The following is a 15,774-nucleotide window of genomic DNA, read 5'->3' on the forward strand; positions in this document are numbered from 1 at the left end:
GATCCTTTCTTCATTCTCACAGTCTTTATACTTTCTTCCCTTTTAGGAATTTTCATTAGAGAAAGCCATGCATACAATGATGGGAACTTGGGATGATATTGCTTTTCATATAAGTCTATATCGTGATGCTGGAGTATGTATTCTGTCTTCAGTAGATGAGATTCAGGCTCTGCTTGATGATCAAATTATAAAAACTCAGACAATGAGAGGCTCACCTTTCATCAAACCATTTGAAAAAGAGATCAAGGTATGTTAAATATGATAGTCAACTCTGGTTATTTATAAAAATTGCAATCTTATTACATAAATGCTCTTGTGGAAATAAATCAGTTTATTGGATAGCTTTGGTGAAATATAGGAACAGATTATGTAAAATTAATGTGAAACTATATAGAACAGATCTGAGACATTAACTCTAATGATTTTAAAAAGAACAAATGGTGTTTTATTAAGAAAAATATTCTCCAATGACAGTGATACACTTGGAAGGAAAAAAGTTGGTATTATTTAATCTAAGTTTAGACAGCCTAGATCCCTGTTTCATGCTATATTCTTGTAAACAGTAGTGAAGTTTTGTAACACCATTCTTTAATTGTATTTGTGAACAACAGCTTGAGGGTCTTTTAGAGTAATTAATGAATTATTGTCCATTTGAGAAAAACAAATGATATTTGAGGATAAGATTATTTAATATCCTTATAGTTGATGTGGGTAAATATAGAAAGCAAATAAATTATAATAACCAATAGCTTTATAGGTAGTATCTATACTATCTAAAATTCTGACTGGAGACTATATGAAATGGGAAAGAGATCAACAACAAATGGATTTTTTCCCCTGATATTTATTAACTTCTAAATATATGCCAGATACTGCTCTAGGGGCTTTGTATTTATTAACCAATTTAATCCCCACAGCAGACCCTCAAGGTAGGCACTGTTACAGTCTGCATTCATAGATAAGGAAAACAAGGCATAGGAGGATAGGTAATTTACCCAAGTTCACACAGCTAATAAATGACAAAGCTGGAATTTTAAACAAGGCACTCTGGTTTTAATTTAAGCATAAATGGTGTTTTTAGAGAACACCTTGGCTTTCAATATTTGGAGAAGATAAAGAGTTGTGTTCTTCCAAAAGACATCATGCTGCATATTTTCCCTTGAATCAGGCTGACCTGCCATTTCCTGATGGCTTTTGCAGAAATTTTTTCGTTTAACAAGGGTGAATTTACAAGACAAACAAAAATATGAGGCCCAATCTCTTGATAAACAGGAATTTAGGTCATGGATTTCAGAACTAAACAGAGATTATATGAATGAGCTTTGGCTAATGAAATATCTGCAGATTCTCAGAGATCTGTGAGAATAAGGAGACTCCCACCCCCTCAAATTGTGTTTACGTAGAGCAAGGTTTCTCAACCCAGCACCGATGATATTTTGGGCTAAATAATTCTTCGTTGTGGGGGCTGACCCATACATTGTAGGAAGGGTTTAGCAGCATCCATAGCCTCTACCCACTAGATATTAGTAGAACCTTCATCTCACCAGTTGTGACAAATGAAAATGCTGCTGGACATTGTCAAATGTCCTTTTGTGTAGGGGCAGAATAGCCCCTAGGTTGATAGCCACTGGTGTAGAGTAGAATATATTCCTGGATGCTTTCTGAGCATGGGATGGTTCACCTAGAGATTAGGAAATTGGTCTATAACTACAATTATTTGCAATTGTGAGTTTCAATGATTTAGGAAAACTTCAGATCTCCTACTAGAGTTTTTCTAAGCCCATGTGAAATGCCCATAAGTGACTTTGAACTGTTTTAAATTGATTTAAAAATAACAGTAAATTTTAGATAAATATTCCTTGCTACAATTTGTGGGCTTTGTATACCTGGAATTTAGTATAGTGTGTTTTCATTAAGGCCTGGGAGGACCGTTTGATTCGAATACAAGAAACGATTGATGAATGGTTAAAAGTACAAGCTCATTGGCTGTATTTGGAGCCTATTTTTTGTTCTGAGGATATCATGCAACAGATGCCAGAAGAAGGGCGTCAGTTTCAGACAGTAGACCGACATTGGAGGGATATCATGAAATTTTGCGCAAAAGATCCAAAGGTGAAGTGTTTGTTTTCTCTCTTACAAATAAAGGGGATTATTATTTTTGGCTGTTACAGAAAGCATTTGGCTTTTTTTTTCCAACTACAAAAATAAAACCTGCTCATTGTATACGAACTGGTAAGTTCAGAAAAATATAAAAAAGCATAAAATAATTTTACTTTTCAATTCATAAGATATGCTTACTCATAACTTTAATATAGATAGTGGAGCTGCTTCAAACGTACATTTAATTCACTTGGCTTCTAGTATGTATACTCAGTGGCCCCATCTTATAAAATAAATAGTAAAATAAAATAAAATGAAGAGAGCAAGAGGGTGGGAGAGAAAGAGAGAGAGAGAGAATGAATATGAATGCATATGAGTAATGCAGGTGATTCACCTGATATTCCACTCAGTGACTCTATATGCTTATGAGTGATAGAAAAAAGATATCAGCAGTTCTCTTAGCTGGTCTCACTTGCTATGTGTCTCTCCTAGTGAGTATAGCACCTTGTTGAGTGTGATTCTAATGTTGAAAGACTATGTATTTTTCATACACACAGAATACAAAATTCATACATATACATCCACTTTTTAAAATCTGGTATTCAGTTTAAGAAATAACAATTTGTTTCAACATTGGATGAAAAAGTAGCCATGCTGGACTTACTGAGGGTCAGTAGTCCATGGAAATTTATGAGTTTCAAGGATTTCTTGTACACATTGACTTTAGAACCTTTGTAAGACATTATTTCTTATAGACCAGAAGTCAGCAATTTTTTTCTGCAAAGGGCCACGTGGTAAATATTTTAGGCTTTGTGATACATACAGTCTTTTTCACAACTATTCAGCTCTGCTGCTGTTGTAGCGAGAAAGCAGCCAAAGACAGTATGTAACTGAATATGTGTCCATGCTGCAATAAAACTGTTTTTGGACACTGACATTTTCATGTACCATGAAATGTTATTCTTCCTTTAAATTTTTGAACCTTTTAAAAGTGTAAAAATAATTCTTAGTTTGAGGGCCATACAAAAACTGACAGCACAATGTATACATATATCAAAGCATCAAGATGTGTATCTTAAATATATACAATTTTTATTTGTCAGTTATATCTAATAAAGCTGAAAAACAAGAACAAGAACAACAACAACAAAGAAACTGGTAGTAGACTGGATTTAGCCCATGGGATGTAGTTTGCCAACTCATACCACAGATTGTTATAGTTGACCATTGTGAATGTAAAACTTAAATCACACACAAACCTAACAGACTTCCCACATCATTCAAAAGAATATAGCAGAAATGAAAACATGCATGATAATCTCAATTTCTCAATTGTAACTAGCATCTTTGGATAAGAATATTTATGATTTATTGAATTTTAATAGTTTTATATTACAAAAAATTTTATGATAATTTTCATAAATTTTTTGATGTCTTAACATTTTTAACATATAACATAAACTATTGTATAGATCTTATCATTATATCTGGTACATAAGTGCTGACCCAGACAAATGGGTTTCTTTTAGGTTCTTGCTGCTACTTCTTTAACAGGTTTACTGGAAAAACTACAGAACTGCAATGAACTTTTGGAGAAAATTATGAAGGGCCTGAACGCATATCTTGAAAAAAAAAGACTTTTCTTTCCTCGGTATGATGGATAATCAGTTGTGCTATAATTAAAGCATTTTTTGATGAGTGGTGAATTATAACTAAAGCTTTTATATTTGCATATTTCTCCCTAGTTTTTTCTTCTTATCTAATGATGAAATGTTAGAGATTTTGTCAGAGACCAAAGATCCACTTAGAGTTCAGCCTCATTTAAAAAAATGCTTTGAGGGCATTGCTAAATTGGAGTTCCTTCCCAACCTGGACATTAAAGCCATGTATAGCTCTGAAGGTGAGCGAGTGGAGCTGATTGCCCTTATTTCCACGTCTGCTGCGCGAGGTGCTGTGGAAAAGTGGCTCATTCAAGTGGAAGATTTGATGCTCCAGAGTATTCATGATGTGATCGCTGTGGCCAGGCTGGTGTGTTTCCTAGAATTTAATACATATCCTATATCCTGTAAATGCTTTCTTTTAGGAGATTTTGAATGGGTACCAGTAAATTAACACTTAAAGTTCTTACTATTTTAAGCCATTTATTATTTTCTTTACTCTTTGTTTCTAACATTGTTATTAAAATAATAATAGTAGTAAGAATTGTTAATAATATGTGATTAAGTGCTACAAGAGAAAAAAAAGGTGTTGTAAGAAAGAATAATGAGGTGTATATAATTTAGAATGGGAGAGGTGGGTTGCTAGTGATAGGCTCTTAAGAGGAAGTAAACTTGAAACAGAGACCCACAGGATAACTAGGAATTAATCAGGTAAAGAGCAAATGGGAGAGGGTCTGGGTATCCTGTAAAAAGCCTCTAGGATCAGAAAGAACTTCAGACATAGGGGTTAAATGCATGATCTAGTTTACTTATTGCTGTTTATACTCAAACGATTACTTAAAAACTCAAATGAGATGAACAAACATTAAAGGAGGACCTATAATATTTGAGGGAAAAATAACATCTAGGCACTACATGTGCCTCACTTATGCTAATGCAATCAACCTAATCTTGAATGATAAACATCAGTATATTTCTGCCTTTAGGACCAGAAAGGAACAGCTATGTAGTAAAAATGTCATTTTAAAAGGTGCTGCAGCCCAATGTCCAGCTACTCACTTTATATAAGTAAGGAATCCTTTTTCCTTCACCAAAAGCCCTATGAGACTTATCTTCTGGCAGTGACTATCCTGTTCAGCTTCAATGTTCCTGCAGATAAATCTTGACTTTTTCTCTCCTTTTTCGGTTTATAATTCCAAACAAACTAAAACACATAAGAAACAAGCAGCATTATCCATGAAAGTATTTCCTTAATCCATGTAGAAATTTACCTTCTGTGTTCCTAGCAATAGTTCATCCATTCTTTGAAATTTAACCTTCTTTGAAACTTAGGTTAGTTTGTTATTGCATTCACTTATGAATATTGCTAATAAAATGCATTTTAATAATATTTATATTCTCATGTTTAATATTCTTATATCTAAGATGGTGTTATTGTATTAAAAATGTAGTTTCCATTAGTATCAACCTCATACTTTGCAGTCATTTTTTTCAGTTTTTAATTTGGGATCTGCTATTATCATTTACTTTTGAAATGAGTTATTTTTAAAAAGATTATCCCCCAATAAATGCATTTAAATGCATTTTGAACATAAAAATGTTGGACGAAATGAAAGTGTACTTTGAACTCAAGAAGCACAGATTGTTCAATTGTGTATATTTGAAAACATATATAATTGTTCAAATTATATACTCTGGTCATATAAGTTTTTAGAAAAACTATGGATAAATAATAAAAAAGTTCTAGCTACTAGTTCAGCTTTCTAGTAGATTGCATAGTTTTCTTTTCAATTAAATCTTGGCATCAACATACATAACCTATAGACCGATTTATTTTTAACTTTAATAATCTCATATTTCAATATAAAAGAGTAATATGTATTCTATGTAGAAAACTTGACAACTCCCCACAGCAAAGGAACATAAAAATCCTATGAAAAACAACTTCCAGAAGAATCAACAATCAAATTCTTCCAGGGATAACTGATTATTAACATATTGGTGCTCATCTTTCCATTCTTTTATAAATAAACAAATATTTCAAAAATATAATCATAATTTGAAAAAAAAATTTTAAGGTCTCTTAAATAGTCATCTAAAAATTTCATGACTATATACTAGCCTACAAATGTACCAAATATTGTACTTGTCTGTTGTTAAACGTTTAGCTTTATTTTCCCTTTTGTAGCCTTTTAAAGTTAGAAATGCTTTTTAATTATTCAGGCTTATCCAGAATCTGCAAGAAAAGACTGGGTTCGAGAGTGGCCAGGCCAAGTTGTACTTTGTGTTTCTCAAATGTTCTGGACCTCTGAGACACAGGAAGTTATAAGTGGTGGGACAGAGGTAAAGAATTATTTCAAATAACATTCTTTTCTATATGCTTTATTTTTTCAAGTTAGCTTATCTATTCTCCTCCCCATTTCTACATGTAGCATTAAAATTGTACAATTATTTAAAAACTTGTTCTTAATATATTACTAGGCTTAGACAAAATCACTCTACTTTATAATTTGCTTCTGTACTGAGCTTCATTATGAAGCCACAGTTATTTTGTAAAAGAATAAATGTATAAAATACATGTTTTAGCTACTATATAACATTAGTTTATTATTTTGTAGGGATTAAAGAAGTACTACAAAGAACTTCAGAATCAACTAAATGATATTGTAGAGCTTGTAAGAGGAAAATTGTCAAAGCAGACCAGGATTACTCTGGGGGCATTGGTTACTATTGATGTCCATGCTAGAGATGTGGTCATGGACATGATTGATATGGGTATGTGACTTCGGTAATATTAAAGACAAAATATCAATAGCTTCTTGTGAGTGGGTCTTGAGATGAGTTAAGGCCATGGGACCCAAGGCCACGATCAGAGCACGTTTGTAGTATGCAGTAAATAATGGCTGTACGCATGCATCAATTATATAAGATTTAGAACAAAGGAAATAGAAGTACGCATGTGCTAGAGATATTCTGTAAGCCTAATGAACAAAGAAATTCACATTGTGCATGTGCTGGGAGAGAACAGATAAAAGCAGGACAGGTGCATCATAGGCGCACGCACCACCCTGTGGCAATAGAATAGAGTTTTGTTAACCCCATGGTGTCTCCTGCTGAAGTCTGTCCAGTGGTATGGCAACTTCTTGTGTATTTTTTCATTTGGGCCACTCACCTTCTAGAACCCCATGTCAGCCCCGCTGGCTGACACTTCTAGAAACAGACTTACACTATATGTCTTTTTCTCTCTCAAAATAATGTATTTCACATGATCTTTTCTATAAATTAGAAAACATGAGTTATTTTAATATTTGCTGTTATAAAAGATAATTAAAATACCTATTTTTCAAATTATTTCCATTTCAGGGTTATATGGCTTGTTTTGATTTATTTCTTCTAGGTGTCTCAAGTGATACAGATTTCCAGTGGCTTGCTCAACTTCGATATTATTGGGAATATGAGAATGCACGAGTTCATATCATTAACTGCAATGTAAAATATGCTTATGAATATCTTGGGAACTCACCTCGGCTTGTCATTACTCCTCTAACTGACAGGTGTTACAGAACACTGGTACGTGCTTAAATTATTTTGCTTTACACATTAAAGGTTACTTTTTGGTTTGGTGTCATATTTCTTGTCCAAATTTAACATGGCTGTCTTCATTTTATCCTCTAATCTGTAGGGTTGAATATAGTTTATCCTTTCCCAATTGCAAATTCCTCTTATGGAATATTATAGTAATGAATATTTATTGTGGCTGCTTTTGTGGAATTTAAGAGTTTGAATTCTAACGTTTGAAAATTGTGAGTCACTCCCATTGAGGATAAATAGAAAAAGAAAGGCTCTGGAGATTTAAAGAGGAAACCAGGGCTTCCGAAAAGGGTATCAATTATTGCAGTGGATTTCTGGGAGAGATGACAAGAAGATGAGGAAAGTACATGTGGTCCTTAGACCTCCAAGTTAGTTTTGTTGAACAGGAGGGGGAGAGCTGAAATGTCTGCAGGTGGTGCTGAGGTCTGTGCTTGTTGGGAAGCTATGGAAGACAAAGCCATGACTATTGGAAAAAAAAAAAACCCAAACCTGAGAATACGGTTGCCAGATAAAATACAGTACTCTCAGGTAAATTTGAATTTCAAATAAACAATGAATAATTTGTTAGCATAAATATGTCCTGATTATCACATTGGGCATACTTATACTAACAAATTATTTATTGTTTATCTGATTTTCAAATTTAACTGGGAATCCTGTATTTTTATTTGCTAAATCTGGCAACCCTGCCTGGGACTGGAGGAGGAGAATCAAAAGACACCAATTCACCTGTGCTGAGTAAGTAAATTAAAGTGGCTGAGTTCTCTGGAAGGAGAGATGAGATGGGATTATTAGGACAATGATTTTCAAGGGAATGCCCTCAGTGAAAACCTATTTAAGGAAGTGAGGAAAACAGAGGTAAAAGTAAGCAAAGATGTGGTTTCAGCAGATGCATGGCCTTAGCCTGATCTCACGGGGAGCTTTGGAGCAAGAATGGCATAATAGAGGTACCCCATTTTAAGGCAAAGGGGTCCAGCTTTTCTGTCTCTTGATTGTCATTGGCTTTGGTTCACTCCTGGGGCTGAGGCGGGCCGGGGGTTGTTTGTGAATAAGGGAGCGTCTATTAACTGAGGGCAAATCTCAGGAGAAAAGGGTAATTGTGAGCTATTTGTAGACGACACTCACAGCAACTGAGGTATAGATGCAATGACCAATAAAGGATTCTTGTAAGGTGCCAATGCATCTCTGATAAAATCTTTCACCAAATTCTCTCCTCAGGAAGCCTCATGAGGGCCAGGCCATGTCTGTCTTGTTCTCTGCTCTAGTGATGAACAAGTACATAGTTACTCCCTCAATATTTCTTGAGTAAATGTCTCAGACCTCAGTGAAATCAGAAGCTGTGAATATTTGTAAGGTGGAAGCTAACAACTTTTGAGTTGTAAAATCAAAGTTGTAAAAACTATAAAGGGGAGAGATTTCCAGCAATCAAGTTAATAGACATTAATAGTATAACATTTACTGTAAATTTAAAACAGGTAAAATATTATCGATATTGCCTTTATTTAATGAATTCTCTATTGTTTTATTTTAGTAAATGAGAAAATATTTAAGATTTTTATAGGTCTATTTATTATTATTTTAAAAAATACTTTTTTTAAGAGCAGTTCTAGGATCACAGCAAAATTAAGCAGAATCAACAGCGTTCCCATATGCGCCCTGTCTCCCCGTATGTACAGTCTTGGTCCTTCAACACTGTTTTATCTAAAAGGAGTTAAGTTTCACAAACTGTCATAGTGGTTTTCATGAAACAGACTTCATAGTTCGAAAAAGCTGACGTAATTTGCATGCTTCTAAAAATTTCCAGCTGTTGTTCTAGTCATTGTGGGGACCTAGAAAGAATTCAGCTATTGCTAATGTTACTTTTAAGAAGCTTAAGGACTAATTGAGAGGGAAAAAAATGTATGTAATTAATTGTATTATAAGTGTTACCAAACCAGGTTCACTTGCCCAACTTGCAGCAAGCCAAACGCTGAAATGCTGAGGTTTGCTCTAGGTTTTTGTGTGTGTGTTTTTTCTTTTTTTTTTTTTTTTGTGAGGGGAGGTAATTAGGTTTATTTATTTGTTTATTTTCTTCAGTGGAGGTTCCTGGGGATTGAACCCAGGACCTCATGTATGCTAAGTATATGCGCTCTGCCACTTCAGCTACACTCTGGCTCCATCTCTCCCACAACCTCCCCACCCCCAGATGCTGAGGTTTGAAGCAGAGAAAGGGTTTATTCACAAAGCAGTCAAGCAAGGAGACAGGAACACAGGTCTTAAATCTGCCTCCCTGCAGGCGAAGGGCTCAGGAATTTTATAGGATAAAGCTAAGGTGTGGGGAGCCTGGGGAAAGGTAATGGGAGACAAGAAAACTGTGAGGCAATCATTCCTCTGTGCATACGCAACTCCACAGGTTTCTTCATGGGACAGATGCTCAGGAAATGGTCGAGTTAGCATGCTCTGAGGGTGGAGTTTTTGGCCTCTGACATCAAAATGTCACCGAATGGACACTTGCCCAGATGGAGGGTTGGTGGTCTTAACCAGTCTTAATCAATTCAAGCTTGATTTGACACACCTGACTCCAAATTCCTAAAAAGCAACTTGGGCACACATCCCAGTGCCCAGACTGCGGGACGCTTGGAGGGCCATGCAAGCTTTTATAAAAACAGTGAAAATGATCCTGACCAGTGAAGACAGGTCACAGTTCACCATTTATCAATGGCTAGCTGATAATTACCCTGGTTTTCACAAGATAGAAAGTAACACTACTGGTAAGAGAAATACAGCACAGTGCTATGGGGATGGAGGAAATGAAGACCAAAACCAAGAGTGGAATGCAATAGCCAGGGGGAATCATAGACAAAATTACATAATGGGTTATTTGTTTATCTTCCAACTGATGGGTCCCTGTTTATTGCATTCACTTTAAGGTGTTCATTCTCTTTGCGGCTAGCCATTGAGATTGCCATTATTGTTCTCTGCAACCATTTTTGTAACCACTTCTAATTAAACCTTTCTGACCAACTATTAACACCTCAAGACTAGATTCTCTTTGTTTTTATAGGCAAATGGGATACGTATGAAGTATTAGAAGAAAAGGAGATTTGGATACATTTTCACTTTTTTAGATCTTTTAAACTGCTTTTTCTTTGTGCAGCTAAAAGATTGTGTTCTAAAAATTAACTAAATAATGTAATTGTATTACTGCCTCACTGAAGCTACAAATACGACTAAATCCATTTATAAGCAATTGTCCTATTATAGGGTTTTTGTTTATTTTCAGTTAAGCATGGATTTCTTTTCACATTTATTTTTCTTTTCAGATAGGTGCCTTCTATTTAAACCTTGGAGGTGCTCCAGAAGGGCCAGCAGGCACAGGAAAAACTGAAACCACTAAGGACTTGGCTAAAGCTCTTGCTGTACAGTGTGTGGTATTCAACTGTTCAGATGGACTAGATTATCTAGCAATGGGAAAGGTAAAGTTACACGTTAAATGTTACAAATTTATAGCTAGGTCTAACTGGGTAAACTGAAGCAAACTAATGTTTAAAAAACTGTTTGAATATGGTTCAAGCATTAGTTGAACCTTTTGTTTTTAGGGATAGAGACACTGTTTTTATCCTTAGGGATTTTATTAAGCTTAACTTTCAATTTTGACTTAAAAGGCTAAATATCTATTTTAACAAGTGATGCCCTTTCCTAAGAAAAATCATCTTTTTTCTTGTCCTTAGTTTTTTAAAGGATTGGCTTCTTCTGGTGCTTGGGCTTGCTTTGATGAATTTAATCGAATTGAGCTGGAAGTGCTGTCAGTGGTAGCTCAACAGATTCTTTGCATTCAGAGAGCCGTTCAACAGAAGCTGGAAGTGTTTATTTTTGAAGGGACAGAACTTAAGCTCAATCCAAACTGTTTTGTAGCTATTACTATGAATCCTGGCTACGCAGGACGTTCTGAATTGCCAGATAATCTTAAGGTAATATTTTTTAAGAGTGTAAATTTGGTAATCAAAAGTAACAGCATAATCTACTCAAAATGGTATAATTTTCTCACCATGTATCTGTAATCTCCCTTTTACCTTTTCCCATTTGCTGTAAGGTAAGCCTCTAAAAACTTTTTATCTGAATAAAGTTTAGAAAAACTTTTCAATTTTTTTTAATCTAAAAAATATTGGAATACATAAAACTGTTGAAGTGCTGCTGAAAAAATTAGAGTTAATGAAAAGGTGCTGCTTTGGAGGAATAAACTTAAATGTCAGCACATCATCTTTGGGTGCTTATGCTTAGCTTTAAAAATGGTTTTCTTTATGTAAATAATATATTTCATTTATTATATACTTCAGGTTCTTTTTAGAACAGTGGCTATGATGGTTCCAAACTATGCCCTCATAGCAGAAATCTCCCTCTATTCCTATGGATTTTTGAATGCAGAACCTCTGTCTGTGAAGATAGTAATGACCTACAGGCTCTGCTCAGAGCAGCTCTCATCGCAATTTCATTATGACTATGGGATGCGAGCAGTAAAAGCAGTTTTAGTGGCTGCTGGAAATCTCAAACTAAAATTTCCAAATGAAGATGAAGATATACTTGTAAGTATTCAGTGTATACATAGTGAAAGTTTCAGTAGAAAGATAATTTTTTCAGCAAGGTTGATCATGAACTATAAAGAGAGTTGTTGCATTGAGCCTTTTACATGGGGTTGATAGTTTTGGCATTCTGTTTTTCATTATACTTTATGTGAATCCAAAGGCCTTTTGGTTTGATAAGCGTAACATTGGCTTTTTACTATGGGGATTTCATGGAGCAGCATAAAAGAAACTTTGACTTTTTGTGGGGTTGCGGGGGACAGGCAAACACTGGCAATTAACTTACATTGCACTTTTTGGATGGTTTTAGCTTCTTCGATCAATTAAAGATGTAAATGAACCAAAGTTTTTATCACATGATATACCCTTATTTAATGGAATAACTAGTGACTTATTTCCCGGTGTTAAACTTCCTGAAGCTGACTATCATGTAAGTAAATCTGTGAGAATGACTTGATCTGCAAATAAATTCATCTGGTGACAATAGTTTTCAGAGTTTTATTAAATGAGTGTTTTAGTTTGTTTGGAGGATAAACCCCTATTTTGGCCACTTTAATTAATGAGGAAGAATAAATTTTAGTGCCTTATGTTATATGATACCTGGGTTAACAAGATTCAAAGATAATGTTCATTGTAAGAGAGTAAGTATTTTATTTCCTATCTTGTGATTTATAATGTTTACTACTATATACTATATTATATACTTTAGCAGATAGAAAAGATGATAAACTTAAGTGGCAGAACATCCTATAGCTAATCTAAGTATTTGGTTCTCACATTTAAGTAATGTGCTGCCTTTTTTTATGAAGGAAACAAACCACGTGCATTTCCAATTTCATTTAAATTATATAGACTTTATAACGAGAGCTACATATGTATACACATAAGAAAAGTGCCTACCTCTTATAGATGTTATATAATGTAAAATCAAAATAAATCTTAAACTTAATTACAAAAAACAGTCTCAATTTAATGAGATAGATGATGTATGGCTGAAGCTAAACTATTCTCAGTAATAATCTTTTAAAATATTTTTTCTACCCTGTTTTCTGTCTCCAGTTTTTCTGGGACTCCAATTACTTGTTATGTTAGACCATTTTATACTGTCTCACATGTCTCCTATGCTGGGTTTTTTTTTTTTTAATCTGTGCTTTAGTTTGAACACTTTTATTGACGTGTCTTTAAGATTAATAATCCTTTCCTTGGCTTTGTCCAGTCTGCTAATAAGCCTAGCCAATGAGTTCTTAATTTCACAAATTTAATTTTTTTGGTTTTGTTTAAAGACTCCATTTCTTCGCTTAAATTCTTCATCTTTTCATCTGTTTTTTGTCATACTATGTATTTTCTTGTCATACACATTTACAAAGCTTATTTTAGTGTTCTTCTCTGCCAATTATGACATTTGGCTCACCTGTGAGTTTGTTTTATTTACTTTTTTTTTCCTACTGATCATCATCTATTTGTGTTAAAAAAATTGTGTAGGAAATAATTGTAGAGGCTGAACTGGTATTATTTTCCTGCAGAAAGACCATGTTTTTCCTTTGTTAAATAGTTAGATTGAGCAGCTGATCAGTTCAATCAGGAGTTGACCTGACCCAGAGTTTTTGTTGCAGAATTATTGAGCTTTAGTTTGCCTCTGGTTTCAAATGTCTTTAGAGTGAGAATTGTCCTACTGTATAATACGGTCCCTCCTCTAACAACATTTTGGCATATAAGCATCCTAAGACTAAGAAAATCTTTCTCTGTGTGCCTTTCCAGCTAAGCCCTGGATATCTCGTGTTACTTCACACTCAGCCAAAACATGGGTAGTGGAAAACCAGCTTTGCATCTGAGGCTCCTTCAGATTCAAATCTGTCACACAAGCCCAAATGTCCATTAAAATATCTGTTGGTTTCTCCTTACTTCAGCAAAGTCCCTGTGCGTATAGCAGGCCCAACCCAGTGTCCAACTGCGTCTATGCTTGCTCCCAAAGGCAAAATTAGCTGTTGACCTGTGTTCACCTAGGAAAGGCTCATCCTTTTCTGAAATTTAGTTTCTTTAGACTGATTTGTACCCAGAGCACTCCTGTATCTTTAAAATTTTTATTTTTATAGACTCTGTTTATTTCTATTTACTACAGTGTGGAAGGTTGTTTGACATGTCTTTTTGTATTCTAACCAAAAGTGAAATTCTAGAAAATACTATTAAGAGGCGTGTTTGCATCCAGCATACACCTAATGCTATGGTGCCATGATCATTCATAACTTACAATATGGAATACTAATATTTTTAAGTATTTTAATTCTATTTATTCCCCCTTTTAATTAAAAAAATTAAGTTTTAAATAATTTATAAATATAAGAAGATACAACTTTCTTATTTCTAAATGAAAAGTCTACATTTGTAAGACATATATGACATGATTTATAATAGCATTTTATAGAAATGCATTCCATTTTTCTTTGATTTTAGGAATTTTTGGAATGTGCTCATGAAGCCTGCAGAGTACACAATCTTCAGCCTGTCAAGTTTTTTCTTGAAAAGATGATCCAGACATATGAAATGATGATTGTTAGACATGGGTAAGATTATAGACAGTCTACCATAGTTACATGTTATTTTTAAGTTAGATTATTAAAACAACTAAAATTTGTGAACCAAGACTCAGCAAACTTTGTGTCATAGGTAGGCTAGCATACCCCCAATCTCCATCCCACTGGCTTAAAAACAAAGATTTGTTTCTCTCCCATGCTGTATGTCCAAAAAGGATTGGTAAGGAGTGCTCATTCAGTGATAAAGCACTAGTGACTGCCACAATTTGCCCATTTGATCATCAAATATGTTATTTGCTCTACTTCATGCACATAAAATATGCTTTTTCTTTCTTAGGGAAACAACCTAAAAGTTCCAGTCAATCAATGAACCAGACTCAAAGTTCAGGATCTCTAGGAGATGCATGATAGTTGGTGTATCAGATTTAGGAGTTGTTCCACTTGATCCGGAGACCTAAAAATTGCAAAAGACAAGTTATCTGCCCTGCACACATCCAGTGTTACAATAGTGGGTTTACCAGAACAAACACTCCCATTCAGAAACCGAAGAATAGGAGACAAAGCCAAACTTGCTGGTAGCAGTTCTGATACTCAGCTGGGCATGTGGGGTCCCAGTTCCAGGGAGAGATTGACTGTGAAATTATTGGAGTTTAAACTTTAGAACCTGTTATTTGTAGAGGCCCCTTCAGGGAGTCATAATCATTTTATACATAATCTATTATATAAGGTGTTGTTAAAATGACTAGATATTTTATATTCATAATTACATATATATGTATATTTTTCCCTTAGAGAGCCTCCCCCAACCAATTGTATAAACTTAAATCCCCATAAATCCTGGATCTACTTCTGCTTAATTTTGCTCCCTGAGAGGCTTTCCAGTAACTTATCCTCTGTGGACTTTGGTTCAACCTTCTGAGATGTTTTTCCATCTCCATTTTCTTCCCTGACCACATGTGACCTGGACAAAGGAGAAAATATTTTTGGGAACTGAGAAATATTTTCTTCCTGCTTACTGCCTATAGAAAGTTGAGGTCTCAAAGGTCATGATTTTTTTGAAGGCAGAAGTTTTTTAAAAACCCTTTGTATTATGTACATTTTCAAGCCTTTCTAAACTTTCTTGTAGTATCCTTGAACCTATCGGGCTTAGGTGAGAGGGCCACACTTTTACTCTATTTTCCCTGAATTACTTTGTCATCCTGAAATGATTACTGGGAACCATATTAATCTTTCATAGGTTTTAATAAAGTTATACAATGACCCTACCCTTGGTTTGATCCTTGATGCTAGACTGAGTTGATCTTTGTTGTTCAAAAGTTTTGTCAATTTATCTTT

At 34.6% G+C, this 15,774-nt stretch overlaps 1 protein-coding gene across 1 annotated transcript in view; it reads left to right on the forward strand.

Moving 5' to 3' along the window:
- Nucleotides 1–15,774, forward strand: part of DNAH12 (dynein axonemal heavy chain 12) — a 151,200-nt gene that overhangs the window by 53,416 nt on the left and 82,010 nt on the right. Inside the window, exons 20-31 of the mRNA XM_064496402.1 lie at nucleotides 47–247; nucleotides 1,918–2,112; nucleotides 3,630–3,751; nucleotides 3,846–4,128; nucleotides 5,982–6,101; nucleotides 6,377–6,533; nucleotides 7,156–7,328; nucleotides 10,652–10,804; nucleotides 11,060–11,299; nucleotides 11,666–11,911; nucleotides 12,219–12,338; nucleotides 14,360–14,469. Coding sequence (XP_064352472.1) covers nucleotides 47–247; nucleotides 1,918–2,112; nucleotides 3,630–3,751; nucleotides 3,846–4,128; nucleotides 5,982–6,101; nucleotides 6,377–6,533; nucleotides 7,156–7,328; nucleotides 10,652–10,804; nucleotides 11,060–11,299; nucleotides 11,666–11,911; nucleotides 12,219–12,338; nucleotides 14,360–14,469 — 2,120 coding nt within the window. The remainder of the gene's footprint in view (nucleotides 1–46; nucleotides 248–1,917; nucleotides 2,113–3,629; nucleotides 3,752–3,845; nucleotides 4,129–5,981; nucleotides 6,102–6,376; nucleotides 6,534–7,155; nucleotides 7,329–10,651; nucleotides 10,805–11,059; nucleotides 11,300–11,665; nucleotides 11,912–12,218; nucleotides 12,339–14,359; nucleotides 14,470–15,774) is intronic.

The sequence above is a fragment of the Camelus dromedarius genome, chromosome 17 (genome assembly GCF_036321535.1).
Source record: "Camelus dromedarius isolate mCamDro1 chromosome 17, mCamDro1.pat, whole genome shotgun sequence".
Taxonomy (NCBI): Eukaryota; Metazoa; Chordata; class Mammalia; order Artiodactyla; family Camelidae; genus Camelus; species Camelus dromedarius.